Source organism: Myxocyprinus asiaticus, chromosome 32 (genome assembly GCF_019703515.2).
Source record: "Myxocyprinus asiaticus isolate MX2 ecotype Aquarium Trade chromosome 32, UBuf_Myxa_2, whole genome shotgun sequence".
Classification (NCBI taxonomy): Eukaryota; Metazoa; Chordata; class Actinopteri; order Cypriniformes; family Catostomidae; genus Myxocyprinus; species Myxocyprinus asiaticus.
This window is the reverse complement of record NC_059375.1, coordinates 24,093,252-24,120,450: the sequence shown is the minus strand read 5'-3', so window position 1 is coordinate 24,120,450 and position 27,199 is coordinate 24,093,252. Positions and strand designations below refer to the sequence as shown.

Here is a 27,199-nt window from a genome sequence, read left to right as displayed (position 1 = left end):
GTAATAATTAATTTACAGTATAATCATTCTTGTTCTCACATTAATGAGGAATAAATGTTGTTACAGATGTGACAATTGTGAAAGCAGCACTTACCTATACAAGATGAGGTAAAACCGCATCCAAAGACTTTGAAACCAGCGAACTTTGACTTCTTAGACATTGGTGTGGTATCCATTAAGGCTACATAATTGTTTGAGTTAAGATTGAAATCGCAATATGTGCAAATACTAAACCTTGAAAACATTCAGCAATTCTGTCAGCGCTTCAGTCAGCATTGTGTAAGCAAATGGCGCCCTCTAGCGGTGTGTATATATCATTAACCATTATACCACAATAGAACTTAAAAGGGCGTTTTGTTCCTTTGGTAACTTTATTTTTCAATGATGTGGTTGACATTTCTGTGGAATTTCCCAATATATGCATAATATTTTAATTTAATGTTCTATTATATACAGTACGAACATGTAAAATTAGTTGTTTTGTTTTGAACTGCAAAAACAGAAGTTCAAAAATGTTTTAGAAGTAAAAAATGATCTTTTTTCACATCAGTCACATAGGTCAGCATAAAAGTAATCCATATGACTCCAGTGGTTAAAACAATGTCTTCAGAATCAATATTTTAGTCAATTTCTACAATAAATATAACTTACTGCTCAGTCAGTCTCCACATTAACTTTTCACTTTCACATTCTTCTTCTTATGTTTTTGGTGCTTCACATTCTTTAAGCATACGCCCCCTACTGGGCAGGGAGAATAATTTCTAGCAAAAATGGACTTAAATATTGATTTGTTTCTCACCCACACCTATCATATCGCTTTTGAAGATATGGATTTAACTGCTGGAGTGTCAAAATTTTGGCACCCAGTCACTTGCAGTGTATGGACCTACAGAGTTGGAATATTCTTCTAAAAATCTTAATTTGTGTTCTGCTGAAGAAAGAAGGTTATACACATCTGGGATGGCATGAGGGTGAGTGAATGATGAGAGAATTGTCATTTTTGGTTGAACTATTCCTTAAAATCTGATCTCTACACTGAGCTTGCCAATTATCCGAGGAAGTATTTGTGTGTCTGCGTTTTGTGTTTTAAGTGAGTGTGAAATCATTCTACTTCTAAGACTTGGAACATTACTCTCTGCTCCTCTCCTCTGTCGTATTCTTGTTTCAGATTACATTTGAATCTGATGACTGATGCAAGTTGTAAATTTTGATGGCTCCACTAGATGGCAGCGGTGTGTTTTTTATGGTTTTTATATAGCAGCTCATGCATACCTTTCATTGCAATCTGGTATTTTTTTTTTTCTATCTCTCCTCTCATACGGATTCTTGTTCCACAGACCTGATACTCTATGATCTATATAAAAGCAAAGCAAGTATGGTTGCCCCCACCTCCCTCTTTCCATCTCTCAGTTTTTCATTTGTTCTTTTAGGCCACTGGTTACAGGTCTTTGGGGTGACATAAAGGTTTCAGGTGTTTTCGATGCTGCGGCATGGATCCGGGCAGGCAAGGGCCCCTGAATGGAAAAAGTTGAAATTGGAATAGATTTTTGGAACATTTGGGGCTAATTTATCTCTGTCTCTTTTTTTTTTTTTTTCTGTCTCTTAGTTTCTTTGTCCTTTCCTCTCTTTTGCATACTTTCACCTTTGAACTCATTTGGGATTGCAGAGTGGGCTCAATTTAAAGAACTTATCGTTTTAAGTAGGACTGTTAAAATCTGTTTGTCAAATTATTAAGGTATGTGCATTTTGGCCATAGTGTTGTAGTTCAAGAATTCAGTTAATCAGCTGAGAACTTAAATTTATTTACTTAAAAAATAATTGTTTTTTAAAAATGTGTTAATTGTTTTTAATTACTTAATTTTTTTTTTTTATATATATAAATGTTTATTTTAACTGGTTTTACTACTCTCTTGTCATGAGTGCCATGTTTTCATGACGCCATGTCAAGTCAAAACGGTTCCATTTTTTTAAATGTGCTCAATACATCTGCTCTGTGCCATTCCATCAGTTGTGCTGTCTAGCTGTTTTTGAAGGCAAGAATGCATCCTGTGTGTATGCACTCTAATCCTCTCATACCACAATCATACTGTATAGTACCGTCCAAAATGTCACTAACTAATCACAAAAAATGTAAAATAAAATGTTTTGAAGTTATTCAAAACTGAAGTCACAATTTTTTGTTTTTTATAATTGCTCATTGCTGTCTCTTCCAAGTACTTTGGTACTCATGCCCATCGTTACGTGCATAGTCTGTACTGTATGTGGAGATATATATATATATATATATATATATATCTATGTTCTAACTGGAATTTCTGCTCTCTAATATGTTTTTATCCTCTTCTATAGATTTGCCAATGACATAACCAAGGGTTTGCAGACTCTGCCTGGGGTCAAGTTGTCCAACCACATTGCTGCAAGATTGTTGTGGTATCATTCACGGGAATCGGATTTACTGTTCACCATGCCGGCCCTCTCCACCAGAACCGGCAGTGAAATAGGTATCTCATCCTTCACTCAGTTACCTTACTACATCATAAGCCTTGATACAAACAACAGTCAACGCAGAATCCTGATCAAGATTAATATATTTTCATGTGTTATCTGTCCTTAAGCACACATGCTCATATTTGCATTCTACTTTTCTTGATAAATTCTCTCGAAGTTCATAAAAGTGCATTTTTCAGATTTTCAGGTTGTCCTCCATAGCATTCATGGTTACACATCAGATGTTGGAACTTGTATAGAAAAGTGGATCAATTACTATCATGGTCATTTCACACAATTACTGACCCGCGTGTGGAATTGATGATCTCTCAGGTGACCTCAAGATTCAACTTTGTGCTAATCTTCTTCGGCTTTAAAAGTTCAGGAGTTGCAGCATCACAATGTGTGTGTTTGCAGTTGTTTTTGGAGACCAAACACACAGCAAAACATTGCTCTGTCTCCCAGACACACACTGTGTTTCCTTATTCTTTTCCTTTTTCTAGCCCACATCCCTCACTCTTGGGATTTTTCCTTTATAAAGAATGGATTACTAAGTGAATGTAATCTATTAGAAAATAATGCCTAGTTGGGGAATAAAAGTCTGATGGACGACTGTAAGGTTGCCGGGAGATGTGTGGTATGGTTAGGTTACATCCGCTGTACATGATCCTGTCTTACCCAACAGACTTTTAATGAACACTTTAAAAGCCCAGTAAGCCACTGTGGATCTGATAGATTGGGCCCATTACATACCTTATGTCAAGATGTGTGTGAGCGCTTGAGTGCCCTAAATGCTCTACCACTTATTTGAGCTGCTTTGATGTGTTATATTGGCTGCTATTCTGTTGTTGGACACCTGACACAAACTCTCTCTCTAACACACACATATTTAAAAGTCCCATTCATAAGGCAGGAAATTGAGATTTAATTGCCAAAACCTACTATAAAATTGATCAAGGAGAATTGCCAATAACATATAAGCTCTCTTTAGGATTCTTGTTTCTCATTGAATCACTCCATCATAGAGTGTTCTTCTGTTCTCATCTAATTTCCATTCCTCTGTTTGGAAGAGCGATATGAACTTTAGAATGCTGTTCTTGTACTCCTTCATATGTATCTTGTTTTTAGTGTGGGAGTTTTGCTTCCTGGTGACATTTGATTTCACTCCCCTTGGGTGTCCTTGGACTGACAGATCCATCCACCCACTACCTGTAGAGTCTGTATGTGAGAGAAAGAGCACCTGGTGTTGATGTCATGTGATAAATTACTATAATTCCTTGTACATCAACTGCAAACTCAATCATCATGTGAGCTTCAAGGAATATTCCGGGTTCAATACAAGTTAAGCTCAATGGACATCATTTGTGGAATAATATTGATTACCACAAAAATCATTTTTGACTTGCCCCTCCTTTTCTTTAAAACAAAAAGCACACACACAAAAATCTTTGTTTCAGTGAGGCACTTACAATGCAAGTGAATGGGGGCAATTAGTAAATGTTAATATACCCACTGCTTAAAAAGTATAGCCACAAGATGGAAACAATATGCGTGTTAACAAGATTTTAGTGTGATAAAATCGCTTACTAGCCTTTCCTGTGTAAAGTTGTAAAATTTGTTATAACTTTGTTGCATGACGATATAATGAAAACAAACCCTAAAACTTTAAAATGACTGTAAAAATGCCAATTTAAACAACTTTACAGCTCAAATTATACTTGAGTTTTTATAAAGTGCTTTTATAAAATTAAAAGCTTCACATTTTTGCCTATAAACACTCCAGAAATTGGCCCCATTCACTTCCATTGTAAGTGCCATTACAAAAAAATCTAGAGTTCTGACAAACTGCCACAAATTTCCTACTCATTTTTTCACATGCAAATGAGCTTGTGATTTGCAGCAAATGTTTGCCAGAAGTTTGCAGTTTTTCATCAGTAGTGGCAAATAGTGGTCAACTGATATGGGTTTTTTAATGGCCGATGCCGATATCCAGAGAACAGGGCAGCCAAGGCCAATACAGTGCCGATATATCACACAATTTGTAAAGTAAATAACATAAACATAAAATTACTTAAATTATTTAGCACTATATTTCCTCAATTTCACACAAAACTTTAACTTTGTAAAAAATAATCTACAACCTCAATTCCAAAAAAGTTAATAAAAACAAAAAGGAGTGATTTGTAAATTATATTCACCCTTTGCTAAATTGAAAACACTACAACTACACATTATATGTTGTTTTACCTTGTGAATTTCTATTTGCGTTTTTTTTAATGTACAGAAATTTCAAATCAGATGATTGTAACACGCTCCAAATAAGTTGAGACATGGGCAATTTAAAGGGGACCTATTATGCAAAATTCATTTTACATGGTGTTTGAACATAAATGTGAGTCGGCAGTGTGTGTACACAACCACCCTACAATGTTAAAAGTTCACCCACTCCTCTTTCTTATATTTCTATTAATCAAAAACGGTGTCTCAAAATGATCGGTTTTTATTTCTGCTCTAAAGTGACGTCACTTTAGATTCTGCTCTGAAGTGTCGGACTCCGCCCAATTATCATAGATCCTCCCCCGAGTGATCTACGCACAGTCAGGCATTTTTTTCTGCGCTGGAGCAGCTACGGTGGGAAGAATAATGTCTCAACTTCGTAAGCGTCATAAGTGTTCTGTTGTTGGCTGTAAAAGTGAACATAAGAGTCTTCATATACTCCCAGCATCAGAGCCACTGAAGACGCAGTGGACAAGTTTTGTTTTTGAAGCAAATGTGCCCCAAAACATAAAAAAATTAGTGTATGTTTGTTTAAATCATTTTACACCGGACTGCTTTGTGAATGAGGGTCAATATTGTGAAGGTTGCACTGGAAAGGATGAGCCGGGAAGCTCAGACACCGTCAAAGTAAGGCTTTTATTTTCTGCCCTCTGCACAGCCTGTACACTCTCTCTAGTGTTTTCCTGGGTTCACTTGGATAGCTTCACCAATAACAAAAACTCTCCATAAACGTCAAAAAAGCTGCATGTCTTTTTAAGAAATTCAGGACACGCCAACACTGGACTGATGTGTCGTTCTTTTACGGTGACATGGCTGTTCATATGCCGCTCTCCCCAGCTCACTGGGATTAGAGACAGGTGTTAGACATAATGTAGCTCTGGTGTAAGCGCCCTTACCACTTTCTCTCTCTCCGGACAAGCGCTCGACCATGCCCCCGCTGCCACAAATATAAAGCAGGATTTTCCAAAAATGTGATTCTCAAGCATGGATCAGTACCAACTGTTCGTGTTCCAGCTTTAGTATCGCACTTTATATTTTGTGAAAATTGCCTTTCCGAATGTTAGCTGATTCCACGGCTAATGCAGCTAAAGTTACCATCGTCTCTGATTGTATTCACGGAGAACAGAGCTATGTCGTTATTTTTACGCTTACTGTCTTTATAATAATAGGGGGCGGGGAGCAGCAGCTCATTTGCATTTAAAGAGACACACACAAAAACAGCGTGTTTTTAATTCCACCTAAAAAGAGGCATTTACAACATGGTATAATAAATGATCCGTGGGGTATTTTGAGATGAAACTTTACAGACACATCTGGGGACACCTGAGACTTATATTACATCTTGTAAAAAGGGCAATAATAGGTCTCCTTTAAGACTAATAACAATTTGATAAGTTGAAATAACAAGGCGATGGTAAACAGGTGAGGCAATCGTGTCATGGTATATAAGAAGCCTCCAAAAACAGCCTAGTCCTTCAAGTGCAAGGATCATTCGAGACTTGTCAGTTTGCCAACAGATGCTTCAGCAAATAATCCAACACTTTGAGAACAATTTTCCCCAAAGACAAATTGGAAGGATTTGGGGCATTGCACCCTCTACAGTGCACAATATAGTTAAAAGATTCAAGGAATCTGGTCAAATCTCAGTGCGTAAAGGGCAAGACAAAAACCACTTCTGAATGGATGTGATCTCTGATCCCTCAGACATCACTGTCTTAAAAAAACATCATTCATCTGTAATGGATATCATGAACATGGGCTTGGGATTACTTTAGTAACATTTGTTTAGTCAACACCATTCGCCGCTGCATCCACAGATGCAAGTTAAGACTTTACTATGCAAAGCAGAAGCCATACATCAACACTGTCCAGATGCGCTGCCGACTTCTCTGGGCTCGGTCTCATCTTAGATGGAAAGCAGAACAATGAAACTGTGTTTTTTGTACCGATGAGTCCACTTTTCAAAAGGTTTTTGAAAAACACAGCCGTCGTGTTTTCTGGGCCAAAGAGGAAAAGGACCATCCAAGCTGTTTTCGGCATTAGGTCAAAAAAACAGTGTCTATATGGGCCAGGGGTGTGTCAGTGCCCATGGCATGGGTAACTCCCACATCTGTGAGGGCACCATTAATGCAGACAGATATAGTATATACTGCCATCCAGCACCATCTTGTCCAGGGACGTCCCAGAATTTTCAGCAGGACAACTTCAAACCACATACTGGCCGAATAAGCAGAGAGTGCGGGTGCTAGATTGACCTGCCTGCAGTCCTGACCATCTCCAATTGAGAATGTGTGGTGCATTATGAAGTGCACAATATGGCAACGAAGACCCCGTACCCCTAAACTTAACAAAATTGTGTCTTCAGTGCCCAAATGCTTAAGTGTTATTAGAAGAAATGGTGATGTTTCACAGTGGTAAACACTCGACTGTCCCAACTTTTTGGAGTGTGTTGCAGTCATCTGATTTGAAATAACTGTATATTTAAAAAACAAAAAACAATGAAATTCACAAGGTAAAACATCATATAATGTTTAGTTGTTATGGTTTCAATAGAGCAAAGGGTGAATATAATTTACAAATTACTCCTTCTTGTTTTTATTAGCATTTTTCATACTGTCCCAACTTTTTCAGAATTGGGGTTGTAAAAAAGAATATTGTATTTTAAATAGGTAAGATAGCAGTTTCTTCTGATTTGTTTAGTCATCAAATTTTAGTAATTTATTTGCACATGATGAAATTGTTAATATATTAGGCAGAAGGAAAAACAGTACACACAGTAGTCCAGCAACCATGAATGACATGTCCATGTTAGCAATTGCATTTTCTCAAAAAATACTGAAACCAATTGTACATACAGTGCATAGTAAATAAGATGTTTACTTTTTATATTATTTTGGGGGTTTGTGGTTCTTATGTGCGAGAAACAGCAGTTTCTGGTGCCCCCGTAGCAAGTAGGTGCACTACGCTGTCGTAATATGCTATTGGGAGCAGCAGTACCAGTCAGTAATACACTGAAGATGAATAATACCAAGAAATTGACCATGTATTCAGAGGGTACATAACCACATCCTTCACATTTTTAGCAATAAATGCTTTTTGAGTCATTAATACTAAAAAGTGTACATGTATATCCTTTCTTATATGCTGAGAACTTTCGTGACCCATGACTTTTGACAGGGCTCCAGACTGTGACTAAAATTGTTGCAAATGCGACCAAAAATAATTGATTGCGACAATTTAAAAATCTAGTCTCCACTGGCGACAGTCGGGTTGTGTGTTCACATGTGGTTTCGTCAGATATCAGTTTGTGAGTTATTGAATATATTTTTAGAGAGCGCACAACCAGTGTGTCTCGCTCCGCTTTTCACCCGTTCTGTTTCTGACGAGCTCGCTGCACCGCACGCAACGACAAACCCAGCACGAGAGAGTCGTGACCAAGTGACTCTTTTGAACTGGATCTTTTTCATGATTTACCCGAAAAGAACAGAGGGTTTGAACTCAGGAGCTCAGGTTAGCAGTTTGAATCAGATTCAGTTTCTCAGTGAATCAGCCGTCAGTGAGCTCACAACTTTCAAAATAAGAGTCCCATGTGTATTTCAGGCTTCTTTATAATTAAAGTCCTGTATTGTGTTTTTTCTTCTGGTAATTATTGATTGGGATTGGAGAAGCACAATAAACTGCATATGGGATTTCATTCAGTTTGCACTCTTGTAGTCTCTGTGTCTGGGGCCATACAGTAACAGTAAAGAAGACTAAGGCAATATTTTAAAACAATTAATATATATACAAATATAAATAAATATATATATATATATATATATACACACACACACACACACACACACACACACACAGTACTGTGCAAAATCTCGACGCTGGATTTTCATGAGGTTCGTGAATTACATCTGTTTAAACAAGATATCTGCATATTTGCAAACGGTATATAAAATAAGTTTTATAGCCTTTTATCATTAGAAAAGAAAGTTAAAAGTGACAGGGAACTGCTGAGGACAGGCTGATAGAATACGTACTTTAGAAGATTTATGAGCGCTCCACAGGATGCTGGATCTGCTCAAGTTTGTGAGGTTTGTTTATTACATCTGTTTAAAGGAGATATGTGCATATTTGGAGACAGTATATGATATTCGTTTTTTTGTTATTTGCTTTTTTTATCATTAGATGAGACAGTTAAAAGTTACAGGGAACTGCTGAGGAGAGAAAGAGAGAATGAACTTTAGCATTATGAGCTCAAACGTGTCTGCCGCAGCTCTGATATGCGGACCGTTTAAATGAGACCGTGTTACACACCCTGTTGTATTACTATAATTGTAGTAAATAGGGCTAGGTGATAGGACGATGTAATCAGATATTGACGATGTCTTACAAATCTCCTGATGCCGATTGCAACACTCATTGATAGACTATGATCGACAATATTGGTAAATGGCAAAAGCATGGATCTGGGAAGTCGGCAGATACACTACCGGTCAAAAGTTTTGAAACACTTGACTGAAATGTTTCTCATGATCTTAAAAATCTTTTGATCTGAAGGCGTATGCTTAAATGTTTGAAATTAGTTTTGTAGACAAAAATATAATTGTGCCACCATATTAATTTATTTCATTATAAAACTAAAATTAATGAAAAAAAAAAAGTTTTTGAAATTGATGACTTGGACCAAATAATAAAGAAAAGCAGCCAATAAGTGCCCAACATAGATGGGAACTCCTTCAATACAGTTTAAAAAGCATCCCAGGGTGATACCTCAAGAAGTTGGTTGAGAAAATGTCAAGAGTACATGTCTGCAAATTCTAGGCAAAGGGTGACTACTTTGAAGATGCTAAAATATAACACAGTTTCGAATTATTTTGGATTTTGTTTAGTCACAACATAATTCCCATAGCTCCATTTATGTTATTCCATAGTTTTGATGACTTTACTATTATTCTAAAATGTGAAAAAAAAAAAAAAAAAAAAAAAAATCTTTTGTTTGTTTTTTGTGTTTCAATAAATTAATTTTTAAAGCAAAATCAATAAAGAAAAAAATATTCAAGGACCCTCGGCGGGGGGTTCATGATATAATCGGATACTGCGATATTTTTTTTAAGGCAATTATCATTAAAATATTTTTTTCCAATCGCCCAGCACTATAACATGATGGCACCTAACAACAAAATGAACCTTGACTGGTTTACATGTCTCAGTTGCTTCATATGCAAGCAGGTGATTTTCGGCACCCTCAAGAAACAAATCGGCCAAACGGCAAAATTTGTTGGCTGATGCGATTTTAATTAAAAAAAATCAGAATATCGACTGATTTATCGGCCTCGGCGATATATATCGGTCGACCACTTATGGTGAACCTGCAGCAAACCTTTGGAAATAATGAAGATTGCTTTGCGGCAAGTTTGCCAGAACTGTCGAATTTTGTAAGGTTGTTGTTTTTTTTTGTTTTTTTTTAAAGAAAAGGAGGGACGAGTCAGAATAATTTTTTTGTGGTAATCAACATTATGCCACAATTGCTATTGATTGAGCTTAACATTCACATACTCAGTTCTTCTCTCGTACTTCCAAAACAAAAAGTATCCAAGGCCTTTGAAAAGCATCCATTGCTATCATGTTATCAATACAAAGATTAATATTCTGCAAATCCCAAGAAACATTACTTTTTTCCTTTCATGTTTTGTTCTCTCTCTTATTTAAACTGGTTTGAGACAGAATTCCACTCTGCATTCAGCTTTGCATTTGTCTTCTCTCAGTGTACATTTATCAGTGTCATATTTTTTATTGTTATAAAGCTGTTCAGAAACCAGAGTGATGGTCCAGATAAGTCAGTCGTCATTGTTTGCTTTCATTAAGTGAGTTGTTTTGTCCTCAGATCTGCATGCCCTCCTGGCTCCTGCACTTTGTTGTCTGTTAGCCTGATCACATTGAATCTGCCCTTTGATTGGAGCATCTTAGACCCCTGCTGGGTTTTTATGAGCCATATTAAGTTTTACGGTGTTATTCTGGGCTGGCCTGCTTGTCCAATTACTATAACTCTTCCCAGGGCGTCACTAAAAAGATAAGAGTTCCAGGTATGCCTGAGAGAGGCAAAAAGGGACATATGGGAAGCTCTTAGGACAAAAGTTATTTACCATATACTGTAAGCTACCTCTAATGAAGATATACCTATACCTTTGTGACAGTTTAATGTGTGTACAGGTATTATGCATGAAACCGTCTGACCATGTGTTCTATTTCAAAGTGTAGAGTTTTATTGTCCTTAAATTTGTATGAGAGTGGTTTTTGAGTAGTGCTTGAGAAAGTGTGTATGTGTGTGGATATTCGTATTTTCATCCATTCTGTTCAGAAACAAGTGTATGTTGTAATGATGCCATTGTCTGTAACAAGATCCATATTGAGCTCCATACTGTTTATCGTTCAGGTGCTGAGTCTCTCTTATGGCTTCAGCAGAGCACTGGGTAAATATGGCTGCAATGAGGGATATGACAGGAATGGCCATATTAAATTTCTTCTCGGCTAACAGTAAATTTTTCCATTCTGATGTCAAGAATGCAGAGCATCTGGGAGCAGAGGACAGAACGAAAGAAAGAAAGACAGGGGAATGTTAGTAGCGGCAGCAGCATGCACTTTGGGAGCACTTTATCGATTTCCAGCCATTTATCCTCCTCTTTTCCATCTCCCCTCTCTCTCTTTCTCCTTCTCTATCAGTCTCTCTCTACTGCCACAGGGATACAGAACTGTAACACAAGGATTTGTTGCCACTGGAAAAGCTCCCCGTTTCCAGTTACATCAGAATGAAAATTTCCACTTCATTTTATCAAATGTATCAGGAGAAAACCAGAAGCAGAGAGGGAGTCAGAAATTAATTTATTTGTATTATATTTGTATGCCCCCGTTTTCAGAGGATAAAGTTATCTGTGAACAGATCAAAAATATCTTAATAGTTGGTTGCTGGAATGTTACAAGAGTCTGTAAGCATCTTTGCACACTGTTGAAAAAAATGTGTCATAGAGTTCAGACGATACAAACAGCAAACACGACAGAAGTCATCACCACAACGCTGTGAGGATGTTGTGAGTGGTAGTCAGGGCATTGCTGTGCAGTTGCTGTGTGCACAGATTCCATGTGGGCCCACCTACAGTAAATGCCTCAAGTTCCTCCTTTAATGTAAATCAATAGGATTTTTTCCCCGCTTTTTATCGCCCGGCAGGTGAACATCTTAAATCTGACAGCATAGAGAAGTAATTGCACATCTCTCCTAAACAAGCCACTCGGTTTGAGATATCAGTTATGTTCATAGCACAAACTGTGTAGGACACACCAAATTTTAATGTTAGGGTTATAGAGGTTGTGAAAAAGTCCTAACCCTAAGTAGTAGTGATAGTGATGCTTGCATCCACTAGATTTTAACCCATAGTTAAATGACCATAATCAGTTTAAGTCAAATTAACCTGTGTATGTAGCTCAAATACAAACATGAAAAGTGTACTGTCACAATATGTGACTAGTAACAGCATGAAATTCATTTTTGGTGTAAATTTAAATTTAGGTTTAAATAGAATTTTTTTCAGAAGCAATATTCTCACCGGTATTCACAATTAGTCACTTGTTTCTCTAGAAGACTTGATGCAATCGTGTATCGTGTTTATGGAAAATAGATAATATTTATAAGCTATTGAAGATTAATAGGATGATATTTTAAGGATGTACACTGATGAGCCAAAACATTATGACCACTTACGTGGAGCGTATAACATTGATCACCTACTAACAAGGCCAAATGTCAAGGTCTGGGTAGATTTGATGGTAAGCGAACAATCAGTTCTCATAGTCAATGTGTTGAATGCAGGAGAAATGGGCAGGAGTAAAGACCTGAGTGACTTTGACAAGGGCCAAATTGTTATGGCCAGACAACTGGGTCAGAGCATCTCTGAATCGGTAAGGCTTGTGGGGTGCTCCCGGTCAACAGTGGTGAGTAACTACTGACAGTGGTCAGAGGAGGGACAAACCACAAACTGGTGACAGGGTGTTAGGCGCCCAAGGCTCCTCTATGTGCTAGAGTAACGAAGGCTATCTTGTCTGGCCAAACCGACAGAAGGTCTACTTTGGCACAAGTCACAGAAAAGGTTAATGACGGTTACGGGAGGAATGTGTCACAACACACAGTGCATCACACCCTGCTGTGTATGGGGATGTTAGCCGCAGACCGGTCAGAGTGCCCATGTCCACCATTGAAAGCGCCTACAATGGGCACATGAGCATCAGAACTGGACCTTGCAGCAGTGGAAGAAGGTCACCTGGTCCGATGAGTCCCGTTTTCTTTTACATCGCGTGGACGGCCATGTACGTGTGCGGCGTTTACCTTGGGAAGTGGTGGCACCAGGATGCACTGTGGGAAGACGACAAGCCGGTGGAGGGAGTGTGATGCTATGGACAGTGTTCTGCTGGGAAACCCTGGGTCTGGCCATTCATGTGGATGTCAGTTTGACACGTGCCAATGGTAATGGTATTCCCTGATGGCAGTGGCCCCTTTCAACAGGATAATGCGCCCTGCCACACTGCATATATTGTTTGGAAATGGTTTGAGGCCCTGGTCTCAAAATTCTCCAGATCTCAATTGGATTGAGCATCTGTGGGATGTGCTAGACCACAAGTCTGATCCATGGCAGCCACCTCGCAGCTTAAATGACTTGAAGGATCTACTGCTAATGTCTTGGTGCCAGATACCACAGGACACCTTCAGGGGTCTTGTAGAGTCCATGCCTCAGTGGGTCAGCGCTGTTTTGGCAGCACGCAGAGGACCAACAGCATATTAGGCAGGTGGTCATAATGTTTTGAATCATCGGGAATGTTTTCTAGAGATATTAAAAATGCTGTTTTAAGATAGAATTGCAGACTTTGTGCTCCAGAGATGCTCACATTGAGGGATGCTTTGGCCTTGGCTAATGTGCAAAAAGATCAGAATAAGGAAAGCAAATATTTGTATTGATATTAGGGATGCACTGATACCACTTTTTCTCTTCCGATATCGGAAAGCTCAGTATCGGCCGATCCCGATATGGTACCGGTGTTGTTGTTTTTTGCATAATCAGTTTAGAATATCTTTACATTATTGTGTGGAACTAATTGGTTGTGCTCTTTAATATGTAAAGAAACACAAACCTCTAACTACACATTATTTCAAGATAAATGCATAGCTTAAGAAAAACTTGATTGTTAACTAGTATACTGGATAATGTAGCAGCAAAATTAACAGTAATTCCAGTATAAGTCATCAGTAGAAAAAAAAGGATTCAGATCTCTTTTTTTAATTTATTTTTTTTGTTTTATTTAGTTATAAGATATCAGCTCACTTTTCATTCACACAGTTATTTTTTTGGAACCCATTCAACTTCAATATTATTATAATTTGTAAACAAATGATAATAATAATAATATATTATAATAGTAATATATAGTAATATATCTCAATCGTGCACCTTTAACTTTTAAACCCTCACGCTTTTATTTTGACATCCTGAACTCTCCAGGAATTCCTGTGTGTCTGTTTGTAGGCAAGTTCACATTAGTTTAATTTGCTTCTAATTCAAATTCTGGTAAACAAAAAAAAAAAAAAAAAGCACCTCTGGTGTTATTCTAAATGCATATTATAAGTGAACCGAACATTTGAGCATCTACATCTAAGATGTTGTTTGTGAGTAACACTCAAATATTGCGTACCGCATGAAGCGCATGATGATAGCTGCGAGTGTGTAAACAGAGCAGCGCCATTCACTGACGCGCTGGAGCTGCGCGTGCATTTTATATATTTACTTATTAAACGCAGCCTTTTGTGATTCATAGAGCTATTGCACATCTTCAGGTGGCTTTGAATAAAATGCATGAGTCATATGAACTACTTTAATGGTGTTTTAATGGTTCTTCTATGTCTTTTTTTGAGCTTGACAGTAACGAACATGACTAACGCACAGTACCGGATTTGGATCGGGCTCGTCGGACCGATACCCGATCCCTCTAAAAGCTTCAGTATTGGAGCCGATACCGATCCAGGTAATGGGTCGGTGCATCCCTAATTGATATTGCATTGATATAACAATTTTTCTCATGCATGTCTACTTGTTGGCAAACACTTAATAGGCACAATGTCATGGAGTTTATTGATAAAATACCATTTTATTATGGTGAGGTGACATTTAATGAGAATGTGTGATAATGAGTTATATGAGTAGACAGCGTTCAGTGGGTGGCTGAGTGTGTATGATTAGAGTAGATGGTCTAGAACATGCTAGTAGATCTGCGAGACACTGGGCAAGAGTTCTGATGTGGTGTTGTGGTTTAAGATGCTGAAGTTGAGAGCTGAGAATACAACAATGAATCCCTGCAAAGGGTTTGGCCTGCCAAAAGAGCTTTTCCGTAGCATGTGTGTTTGTGTCCTTCATGCATATTGTCTGTTTAGAAACCACTTCTAAAGAGCAATAAAAGACTGGAATCACTACTATTGACTGGGAAAAAAAAAGAAGTGGATGCAATCAGAGACCAATGAATACTCTAAGTTTGTTGAAACAAGAACAGATCAAAGAGCATAACTAGAACATAAAATGTTATGTAGCTGGTGATTTCTTTCCCTCTTTGTCTCTTTTTCTCTGTTTTTCTCTCTCCACTTTCTTCTATAATTTTTCAGCGCTCTGGAGGGCCTCTCTCTTTCTCTCCATGGATGTAGTATTTCTGTTTTAGGAGGTAAATCAAAGGGGAAATTAATGGAGGTACGCAGAGTGCAGCTGTTCTTGTTTTCATTTTTTTCCTATTCATTCGCTCAGTTGTCACGCAGACAGGCTTGAACAATATTCTCTTAGTAGCACCTGAAATACCAATCCCTGAGGTGGTCTTATGCATGTTCGTGTGTGTTTGTATGTGACAGATATACTGCATCATAGAGTCAGTCTCTCGACACCTGCAAGAGAGTACAGCTATGAAATATACATTTCCTGCAGCACAGATCACTGAGATGAGTGTATGTGAATCTTTTTGCACTGTTGACTCCTGAACCCATCCAAACAAGACATTCACAGAAAAACATTTTACTGTTCTTTAGAAATGTGGCTTGTGCTGTAAAACTGTCTGGTCCTGTTTTCTGCCAGTTGTCCTTTTTCTGGCCAGTGCGTTAGTGGCCTGAGGCCAACAGGGAGCAGATAGAGAGCCAGCAGGGCATGTTTCCCATGCGGACAGCCTCTTTTGTGGCGTATGTTTGTGTGTCTCTGGGTCTATGTTTGCATGGGTGTATGTGCCTAAGAATATTATTCCAAAAAGCCATCTTTGTCCGCATGTCTGTGAACATGCGCTTATTCGTGTCTGTGTGTGTTGTGTTTACTCCAGACATTTTGGATGACCTCCCTGTCTTCCTAACAGGCTGTGTAATTAAAGTTGGTCTCCATGGCCTGTGCTGTTTGCCCATTATGTTGTGAAATTGAGAAACAGGGCCTTCCACCCTGTGCTCTTCCCTGCCATACTCTAGCACCACCATTGATGTCTGAGGAGTGCTATTATTTTCTAGAGACCACTGGGAAGTGTAGGCGTGTGAAAAGGAAATGCTGTTTGGCACAGCATTCTTTCACATCTCATCCGGTAATCTTGACCTGGCAACCGATAATGGTCATCCTTTTATAGACTGCAGACACATAAGGTTAGATTTTGGCTGTTAAACTCAGTCTGGACACTAGACTTACAACGATATCAGAATTTTTACACCGGTGCGGTGTTCACGTTCAAACCGACTAACACCGGTATTACCGCTGGTTGGATGCTAAATGGTACTATGGGGCATTTTTCGTTAAGCAATAGCCTACACAATTATGCAAGGCAACTTGATTTCTAACTTTGAATTTAAATAAAAAATAAATTTAACTAAAAATTCAAATGAAATTGAAAAAAATTAAGTGCAATTAAAATGTGTGTAGTTCAACATTTTGAAAGGTGGCTTTTCAACAGTTGTGAAGGGCAACATCTCTTTGGCAATGAACCTACTTCATCCGTGCATTCTCTCCATAATGGGCTACCGGTCGGGTATTTCAGTGTCCGTTCAAATACATCACTTTTTTTGTGGGTTTTTGCTGGTTTAATGTTGGTGTTTTATTACATTTGATCCCAGGACCCAGTTTAGCTGCTTAGAAGAGTAATGACTTTGAATGTGTGTGAATAAATTTGTTTGTTCCCTCCCAGGGCTGGGCGATATGCAAGAAATATGTTCACAATATTTTCACTGTCTGAGGTATTAATAACAGACATCATACTAGGGCTAATAATATCTACCATCTCCTTGTGAAGGCGCAAATGAACAAAATCACATGGGCAAGCAGACGGCCAGTGTTAAGCTCGTCAATTAAATAACTGACGAAAACGTCCGTTGACAAAGTGTTTTTTACTTCATCAACGATAATGAAGACAAGATGAAAAAGGCACATCATGACGATAATTAAACGATTATAATAAAGCATACTGTTTACAAAAATATGACGAGATAAAAATGATACTGCAAGATATTAACAGTGCAAGACATAAACAGAAGAAACATCTTAAGTATCTGTATATAGAAGAAAATATTAGACATGGATTAATGTAATACATTAATCCAGTACTTTAGGGATTTCTATGCTTGAGCTGTGTGAGTTGAATGCGCTGAACACCGGCATAATGGACCGCTTCAAAGTGGGGTAAATGCTTCATTATAGTGAGATTAATCACTATAGCCACAACATACTGTATGTGTAATATAACAACTTACATCTGCACAGTGAAGTGAATGAACAGGTGAACTTAAACTAAATTATGTGCTAGTCAGGGGGCCTGGGTAGCTCAGCGAGTAAAGATGCTGACTACCACCCCTGGAATTTGCAAGTTTGAATACCAGGGCATGCTGAGAGACTCCATCCAGGTCTCCTAAGCAACCAAATTGGCCCGGTTGCTAGGGAAGGTAGAGTCACATGGGGTAACCTCATCGTGATCGCTATAATGTGGTTCGTTCTCAGTTACTAAGTGACCACGAGGACTTAAAAGCACATTGGTAATTGGGCATTCCAAATTGGGAGAAAAAAAGAGAAACTGCTATCTACCATTTAAAATACAATATTATTAGTTTAGTTTTGTGTAAAATTGAGTAAATATAGTGCTAAATAAGAGTTTATTTTTTTATGTTTGTTATTTACTGTATTAAATTGTGTGATATATCGGCATTGTATTGGCCTATCGGCCACCCTGCACTCTGTAGATTGGCATCGGCCATTAAAAAACCCATATCAGTCGACCACTATTGGTTTTGTTTCTATAAAATTGAACATAAGCAGGTTAGTTCTACAGTTCCTAGCAATCCATTTTGCAATTGAGTTTGTCAGTCTGTCTGAGGTAGATTTAAGAGATATTCTTTAGGCATGTCATAAAATATCTGCAGTTGAAGTCATAAGTTTACATACACCTTAGCCAAATATATTTAAACTCAGTTTTTCACTGAGAGTACAGGCCTCGGTGTAACGGTCATTCCTTCGACGATAAACACAAGTCCGAACATCGCCCCTGGTGAGACAAAACCGCGACTCGTCAGTGAAGAGCACTTTTTGATAGTCCTGTCTGGTCCAGCAAAGGTGGGTTAGTGCCCATAGGTGAAGTTATTACTGGTGATGTCTGGTAAGGACCTGCCTTAGAACAGGCTTACAAGCCCTCAGTCCAGCCTCTCTCAGCCTATTGCGGACAGTCTGAGCAGTGATGGAGGGATTGTGGTGTAGCTCCGGCAGTTGTTGTTGCCATCCTGTGCCTGTCCCGCAGGTGTGATATTCAGATGTACCGATCCTGTGCAGGTGTTGTTACACGTGGTCTGCCACTGCGAGGATGATTAGCTGTCCTTCCTGTCTCCCAGTAACGCTGTCTTAGGCGTCTCACAGTACGGACATTGCAATTTATTGCCCTGGCCACATCTGCAGTCCTCATGCCTCCATGCAGCATACATAACACATGTTCACACAGATGAGCAGGGACCCTGGGCATCTTTCTTTTTGTGTTTTTCAGAGTCAGTAGAAAGGTCTCTTTAGTGTCCTAAGTTTTTATAACTGTGACCTTAATTGCCTTCCGTCTGTAAGCTATTAGTGTCTTAATGACCGTTTCACAGGTGCATGTTCATTAATTGTTTATGGTTCATTGAACAAGCATGGAAAATATTGTTTAAACCCTTTATAATAAAGATCTGTAGTTATTTGGTTTTTTACAAAATTATCTTTAAAAATACAGTGTCTTGAAAAGGGGCGTTTCTTTTTTTGCCGAGTTTAGGATGTTTTTTTTAGAGCTCCTTGCACAGGACACATTCACATTCTTCAAGAATGAAAGTGAGTTTGCAGGTTAGTGTATGAAACTGGTGTAACTGCAAACTGAACGATTCGAAATTATGCAATTTTTCTCAATGTATCTTTGAAGAGGTTTCATTCAAGCTGTCAAAACTTAAAAAAACATATTTGTAACTGAAAATACATTGTGTAGGCCATATGAAATATGCATATACACAATATATCATCCAGTGATGGCTAGAGTAAATAATCTAGAGTAATAATGTCCTTTAATGATTTGGCGCTGCAGATTTTTGAGCAGCCTCGGCGAGCCCACACTGTTTATGTTCCTTGATAAAATAATTAGTGAAGTGCGCCACCCCCCCCCCCAGAACTGATGTCACTTTGCTTAAAATAGTTCACATTTACTATATTGTCTAGTCAAAAAAGAGTTAATAATGTTGACAAATTATACAGATATATAATTTGTCAACATTATGAACAATTTTGAACAGTACACTATATAGTAAATGTGAACTCATTTAAGCAAAATAAAGTCAAACCCATGGGTGGGGTCAATGAGCATCAACAGGTTCCTGCCGCTCACACTTTACTAAAGTTGTGTTGAGAAATTGTTTTGAAAACACAAAGATTATTGTGAAACGGGTAGCCCTATTTTTTTCTGAAAAAAATCCCGATATATATATCTATAATCATTTGGAAAATCTTCAGATTATCGATGTGTGAAAAAGGCCTAATATTCTCACATGACACGTTCTTGTGTCTATTGATGCACTGAAATGAAATTTTTTGAACAAAACCAAAAATTCTGGAGACACTGGGCCGAAAAAATAACTGTTTATACAGTTGTACTCAGACGTTTGCATACCCTTGGAGAATTGGTAATATATGTACCATTTTTAAAGAAAACATGAGTGAGCAGGCAAAACACATTTATTTTATTTCTTATGGGATTCATATTCAACTGTAGGTTATAACAGAATGGCACAATAATAAAACCAAAACATGGCAACAAAGAAAAAAATGAAATGACCCCTGTTCAAAAGTCTGCATACCCTTAGTTCTTAATACTGTGTATTGCCCCCTTTAGCATCAATGACAGTGTGTAGTCTTTTGTAATAGTTGTCTATGAGGCCCCAAATTCTTGCAGGTGGTATAGCTGCCCATTCATCTTGGCAAAATGCCTCCAGGTCATGCAAAGCCTTTGGTCGTCTTGCATGAACCGCATGTTTGAGATCTCCCCAGAGTGGCTCGATGATATTAAGGTCAGGAGACTGTGATGGCCACTCCAGAACCTTCACCTTTTTCTGCTGTAACCACTGGAGGGTCAACTTGGCCTTAGGCCCAAGGGTCAACTTGGGTCATTGTCATACTGGAAAGTCCAAGAGCGTCCCATGGGCAGCTTTCTTGCAGAAGAATGCAAGTTGTCTGCCAGTATTTTCTGATAACATGCTGCATTCATCTTGCCATCAATTTTCACAAGATTTTCCGTGCCTTTAGAGCTCACAGCCCCCCCCCCCAAAACATCAGTGAGCCACCACCATGCTTCACAGTGGAGATGGTATTCTTTTCACTATAGGCCTGGTTGACCCTTCTCCAAACAAAGCTCTATTTTGGTCTCGTCACTCCAAATTACAGTGTGCCAGATGCTGTGAGGCGTGTCAAGGTGTTGTCGGGCATATTGTAACCGGGCTTTTTTGTGGCATGGCGCAGTAAAGGCTTCTTTCTGTCAACTCGACTATGCAGCTCATTTTTGTTCAAGTATCGTCGTATTTTGCTCCTTGAAACAACCACACCATCTTTTTCCAGAGCAGCCTGTATTTCTCCTGAGGTTACCTGTGGGTTTTTCTTTGTATCCTGAACAATTCTTCTGGCAGTTGTGGCTGAAATCTTTCTTGGTCTACCTGACCTTGGCTTGGTATCAAGAGATCCCCGAATTTTCCACTTCTTAATAAGTGATTGAACAGTACTGACTGGCATTTTCAAGGCTTTGGATATCTTTTTACATCCTTTTCCATCTTTATAAAGTTCCATTACCTTGTTACGCAGGTCTTTTGACAGTTCTTTTCTGCTCCCCATGGCTCACTATCTAGCCTGCTCAGTGCATCCACGTGAGAGCTAACAAACTCATTGACTATTTATACACAGACACTAATTGCAATTTAAAAAGCCACAGGTGTGGGAAATTAACCTTTAATTGCCATTTAAACCTGTGTGTGTCACCTTGTGTGTCTGTAACAAGGCCAAACATTCAAGGGTGTGTATTCTTTTCATCAGGGCCATTTGGGTGATTTCTGTTATCATTATGATTTAAAAAGGAGCCAAACAATTATGTGATAATAAATGGCTTCATATGATCACTACCCTTAAATAAAAGACAGTTTTTTTTTTTTCGCATGATCAGTCATATTTTCAAAATCAATGCCAAAATTTCACAATTTCTGCCAGGGTATGCAAACATTTGAGCACAACTGTATATTATATTTGTATTAAATTTTGAAATAATTATCTATTTATCTGTCTGTCTGTCTTCCTTCAAAATATACTGTATTTAGGCCTATATGAATAAACTTTTGCCAAACATAAGCAAATATTTATCCTACAAAGTGCTAATAAATTACTTATGAATACACAACAAAGGACAAAATCATACCTTCCTATTCTAAGTTTTTCTTGTGTCTGTCCATCAAACATATTGTCAGTATTGTTGTGAGTGGGGAAACAGAAACTGAGTTTATCTGTGGCAGTGTCACTCATTGGTCAGTTTCAGATGAAAAGTCTGTTTGCATGAGACCGCAAGTGGCAGATGCAAAGCGGGTTAAATTGGACTTGTGTTTGACAGCTGATTTAGAGTGTGGCTCGGCTCGAACAGTAGGTGGGGATATTTTAATGATATGTGATGGCATCACAGCCTCTGAATACACACTGAAAAACACTCTTTATTAATGCGCTGATATTCAAGAGAGCAATCGCTTCATTAGGCTACTTTTGGGTATGTAGATTTTAATAGGCAACTAGGTAATGCAAATACCAACAGAATGTGCATTTGCATTTTCAATTTCACCACAGTGTGCTTTCATAAACTCCTTTGAGTGTTTTAGTGCTGTTGCACTCGTTCATGTGGACACACATACACACACGTACTGTGCAATTATAAGCACAATCTTGTTACCATCAACATATATTTAAACATTAGCTAATGTTTACATCTTTTTGCATAAAACGCTGCATTTTCTTCATGTCAGTGTCTCTGTTACTTGATTTTAAAGTAACTGTTTTTGTTTAGATTTTCAGCCAAGATTTTCAACTTTTTTTTTTTTTTCTCTTTTCTCTTCAGTGCATCCCTACTTGTGTCCGTCTGCATTATTTTTGTTGGTCTATGTACATATGCATCAGATTAATGGTTTTGAAACATCTCACTGTTGGTGGTGTCAAATCATGTCTGAATGATCGTATTTACGAGTTGAGTGCGCATGAACGGCACCACAAAGTTGTAATTACGAGTGGGAAGCTCAGGATTTTCTTTGAGCTCTGACCTTTGGAGGTTGGGGGTGTGTCATGGCAGAAGGAAAGTGGTAATAATTATTTAATAATTGAGTTAATAATTCAGTTTTACTTGAATCCACTTGACTTTGAATTTATGCCTTCCGAACTTGTAAGTACAACTTCCTTCGTTTGCATTGTGTTTAACTGGTTTGCAGCATCTTTAGCTATAAATGCTGCATTTTTAGGATGCTACCAAGTTAAATGTAGTTTGAAACTATAAAAAACGTTTTTCAAGACCCTTGCATTCAGCTCTTTCCAGCCAAATATGCTGTGCGTTGCATGTACAGCTGGAGCTGTGCTGACTGCTCCCTGATGACTGAGTGTCGCTAAAACCTGAAGGTGGTACTCAGGGTTGGGAGGGTTACTTTTGAAATGTATTCCACTACAGATTACAGAATACATGCTGTAAAATGTAATTTGTAATGTATTTCGTTAGATTACTCAAGGTCAGTAACGTATTCTAAATACTTTGGATAACTTCTTCAGCACTGGAAGATTTTTTCACTTGTTTTGACTATAAAAACTCTGCCAGTACAGTAAGACAAAATACATGTTAAAAATACATTCTCTGAAAAACCTAAATATCTTATGCAGTGTTGTTTCTAAAACCAGATAAATCAAATTGATCTTGTTTTAAGGATTATTTTGGATATTTTTACTGGAAAACAATACAAAAATTATTATCAAGAATATGATTTTTGCTCTAATATCAAAGGTCTTACTAGAATAAAAGAAATTATGATCCAGCATGAATTTTCTTGATATAAAATATGATCATGTCTGGTAACGTGCATGTAAAATGGCTAGAAATAGCATTTTAGCTTAGCGTAAAGCTGACAATTTACACAAGGTTTATTTCTATTTCTTCTGCTCCAAACATACTTCATACTTCTCTGTCTGCTCGTATGAATGTAGCACATCATAAGAAAGTGTTTCACTGCTGTTCAAATGCACTTTGAATCGCATCATTTATATGTATAAATGTTTTCCATCTGAAAGGACTAAATATTAAATGAAACAAATGACAATAAAATTCAAAGTAATCTCTTCAGTAATCAAAATACTTTTTGAATGTAACTGTATTCTAATTACCAATGATTTAAACTGTAACTGTAGTGGAATTCAGTTACATATATTTTGTATTTTAAATACGTAATCCTGTTACTTGTATTCCGTTACTCCCCAACCCTGGTGGTACTTCAAGCTTGAATTTGAAAATTCCTTATTACAGAATTTATGTACGGCCAGGAGCCATGAATAATTGTGTAATTTTTTTTTATTATTTATTTTATTTATTTTTTACAATTAACCACTTTGAATTAATGCATAAAATTGACAGCCTTAGAAGCAAGCCATCACATCTACCTTACTCTTCATTGTATGGGTGTACAGTATGTAAGTGTGTTATAGAAATTAAACAAAACATGACTGTGTGTTTTGTTTTTTAAACATCACAGGGCCCCTTAATGAAACTTTAGGGATTTGATTCACAGTTCCAGTTGCAATTCCTGGAAAAACAGGAAGTAGCCAGATAAAGGGAGGAAGTAAGGTGCTGCCTGGGAGAGGGCCATTTTTTTACCCTTAGACTGACCCAGTGAGCATGCTAAATTGAACCATGATGTTTTCTTTCTGTTTTGGTTATTGTTGTTGGTGGAGTGCGTACTGAAGTTTAATAACGTCACACCATGTCAGAATTTTTCAGTGGTGAATCATCTCTATAACCGATTTGACATAAAAAAAGGTATCTGTGTTAATGTGGATTTTCTGGGTCATATTTTTGTCTGTCTATATGTTCCCTTTGGATATTGCGTGTGTGTGTCTGGGTGTGTAATGTGTTTCCTGTATTTCTTTTGCAGGTTTGTATGAGCTGTTGTCTGTGCTGCCATCTCAGCTGCAGCCTCATATTGAGAGCGCAGATGACCGCTCCTTTCTACGCGCTATGTTCGGAAAGAGGAGTCTACACTCATTGGTTAAGGTGAGTTTGACTTTGTATGTGTGTGAAAGCTTCTGAGAGGAAATTTCAGAAATAAGCTATTCGGTAAGACGTGTGGCGTAACACACTATGTCACTAAATCCATAAGAAATCTGTCTTACAATCTGCCTCTCTCTGTCACACACACACCTTTCATTACTGTGATGTTGTTTCAGAAGAGTATAGAGCCTTTTTCTGTTGGTTGTAGAAGACATGATGCTATAAAGACACATCCAATCAGACTCTATGTAGACCCTTAAAGGAAAAGTTTAAGTCATTTTAATTGAATGTGAACCATTTCTGATTTGAAAGAAAATGTATGCCATGTTGACATTAAATATAAATCTTTAGTAAATACTGGTCAACAACCTGTTTGTAATTCATGCTTTATTCTTTTGACTCTCTCTTTTGCTCTTTCAACACAAGTGGTTTAATTGAGTCTTCAAAATGCTAACTGGCTAGTTTGAAGAGATTGTAGTATATACATTGTCAAAGAGGACTGATTGGGAGGCTGTTAAAGTGTGTAAATGAGATATACACTGTTTAATCTTCTTAGACAGGACCATCTATCTCCTTTACCTTCATTATTTCTTCATTTTCTGGTTTAATTTTACTCTCCTGCTTGTAAAACCCCTTAATTTTTTTTTAACCAACCAGAGCTTATATAGAAACCAATACTGACAGCATTTGGGTAATGCACATATAAAGTATGTGAGTATACATAAAGGCTATCACATTTTCAGAATTTCACATGTTCTGATTAAAAAAAAAAGTGGTGAAAGTTGGCTTTTTAAAACATTTGCTCTCTCCTTGTTCAGAGATTTAACGCACAAACACACATGCCTGTCTGATAAGCTTTCGAGTTTCTCGTACCGCTTGACATTTTCTTTTCATCATAAAAATAGAACTTCATCCATTGGTTTGCATGACTGCAACAAGAAATTAATAACAATAGAGTAGAATTCATTAAGAATCAAAATATTAAAAGTATTGCCACACTTGGCTTCGCTTGAAAGCACAGACACTGTTATATCTCCTTTTCTCTCATCCAACACATCGATGACACACATCCACAGTGCCCCCCCCCCCCCCCCAGTGGACTCATTTGTAACTGCAAGATTTGGTATAGAGGTTAGAGATTCAGAGGGAAAATACAGTATAATTCAACTTTATAATTCAGTCAAATATGCAAAGGAAAGTCAATTTGTGATATTTGAGTAGTTTTTTTTTTTTTAAATACTCTACTAGCTGGTGCAGAATGAGTATCGTTCTTGATTACTTGTGCTGATCCCTAGTCTCAAGGCATGACTGGTCAAGACTGTCATGGACATATGTCCCACTGAACACTGTTTAAGGACTGTGGACTGAACTGGCCTGTGGTCCAGAAGTTCTCTGTATATTAGTCTAACTAACTAGTACAGAGGCAGAGGAGGTCTGACAGGCAGGATAGACAGACCGAAGTGCGAGCCAAAGCCCTGTGCTCTCCATGCAATAAAAGCAGGGTTTCACACGTCCCGTTCCACTTTGTTCTTCTGCCAAACTGCCACTACAGAGAGCATAACAGTAAATTTGACACAATCTGCAATCTCCACTTGACTTGGATGGAAAGCAATACTTTGTCATCAGTGTGCTTCTCTGTGGGATGAAACAGATGGATGCAGGAAGAGAAAGATAATTAGCAACTTTTCTTCAAATCATTTCTAGTGTGAAATAAATGGCTCTTTCCCAAGGTCTCTCCTTTACTTTAAAGTGTAGTCTGATTTTTCACTTTGGTTTTATTATTGTCTGTGATTGTAAGGTACACTATACTATTCTGTTCCCCTCAGTGCCCTTTCTCTCTCACGCCCGCACTGAGAGATCATGATTGGGTGTTCACGTACACACACACACACACACACACACACACACACACACACACACACACGACACACACACTCTCTTACTCCATTAGTGGTCCCACATCAAACACCCCTAACACCTATAATCCTCCTTTGTGTGAGGCTCTGCTCATAAGCCTAACCCAGCTGTGAGATCAGCTGGTAATGCCTGTGGTTTTCACCTCTTGTGACTTTCTGTATTTGTTATTACTATTGGAAACCAGATTCAGCTTAAAAAGGTGACCTCTCTGGAGCACTCAAAGGAGGTGCCGGTTTTAGGCCTCCCATCCCTAATACTACACTATTTGTCTGAGCTTTCTGGCTTGCTGAAGAAATGCTGTTGGCATAATGGAGCGACCTCAGAGATTTTACTCTGAGCTCTTATAGCCCTTTTCCACCGACATGGTTCGGGGGCGGGTCCCTTGGCTGGTGTGAATTTTCGGACTGTTCCTCACATTTTCACCACTGTAAATGCCATTCCGGGGCAGAAAATCTGGTTCCGCACCGGCTCCAAAAGCTTGCTTGTCTCGGCAAAGGAACTGATTACATCGGAGGGCGTGATATTATTTTGTCACCAGGTAGTTTTCCAAAGAACAACAGTAGCTACTGTCTGCAGCAAGGAGTACTTTTTCACTCCATAACAACAATAAAAAAAAAAACACAAAAATATCAGACATCAAAAGCGTTCAGGGAACGCGAAGGAAATGAGC

At 38.1% G+C, this 27,199-nt stretch overlaps 1 protein-coding gene across 1 annotated transcript in view; it reads left to right on the top strand.

Moving 5' to 3' along the window:
• The window catches only part of mpp7a (MAGUK p55 scaffold protein 7a), a 187,769-nt gene that overhangs the window by 48,365 nt on the left and 112,205 nt on the right, over positions 1–27,199 (top strand). The window contains exons 3-4 of the mRNA XM_051666468.1: positions 2,350–2,501; positions 24,497–24,615. Of these exons, the coding sequence (XP_051522428.1) occupies positions 2,465–2,501; positions 24,497–24,615 (156 nt within the window). The 5' untranslated portion in view covers positions 2,350–2,464. The remainder of the gene's footprint in view (positions 1–2,349; positions 2,502–24,496; positions 24,616–27,199) is intronic.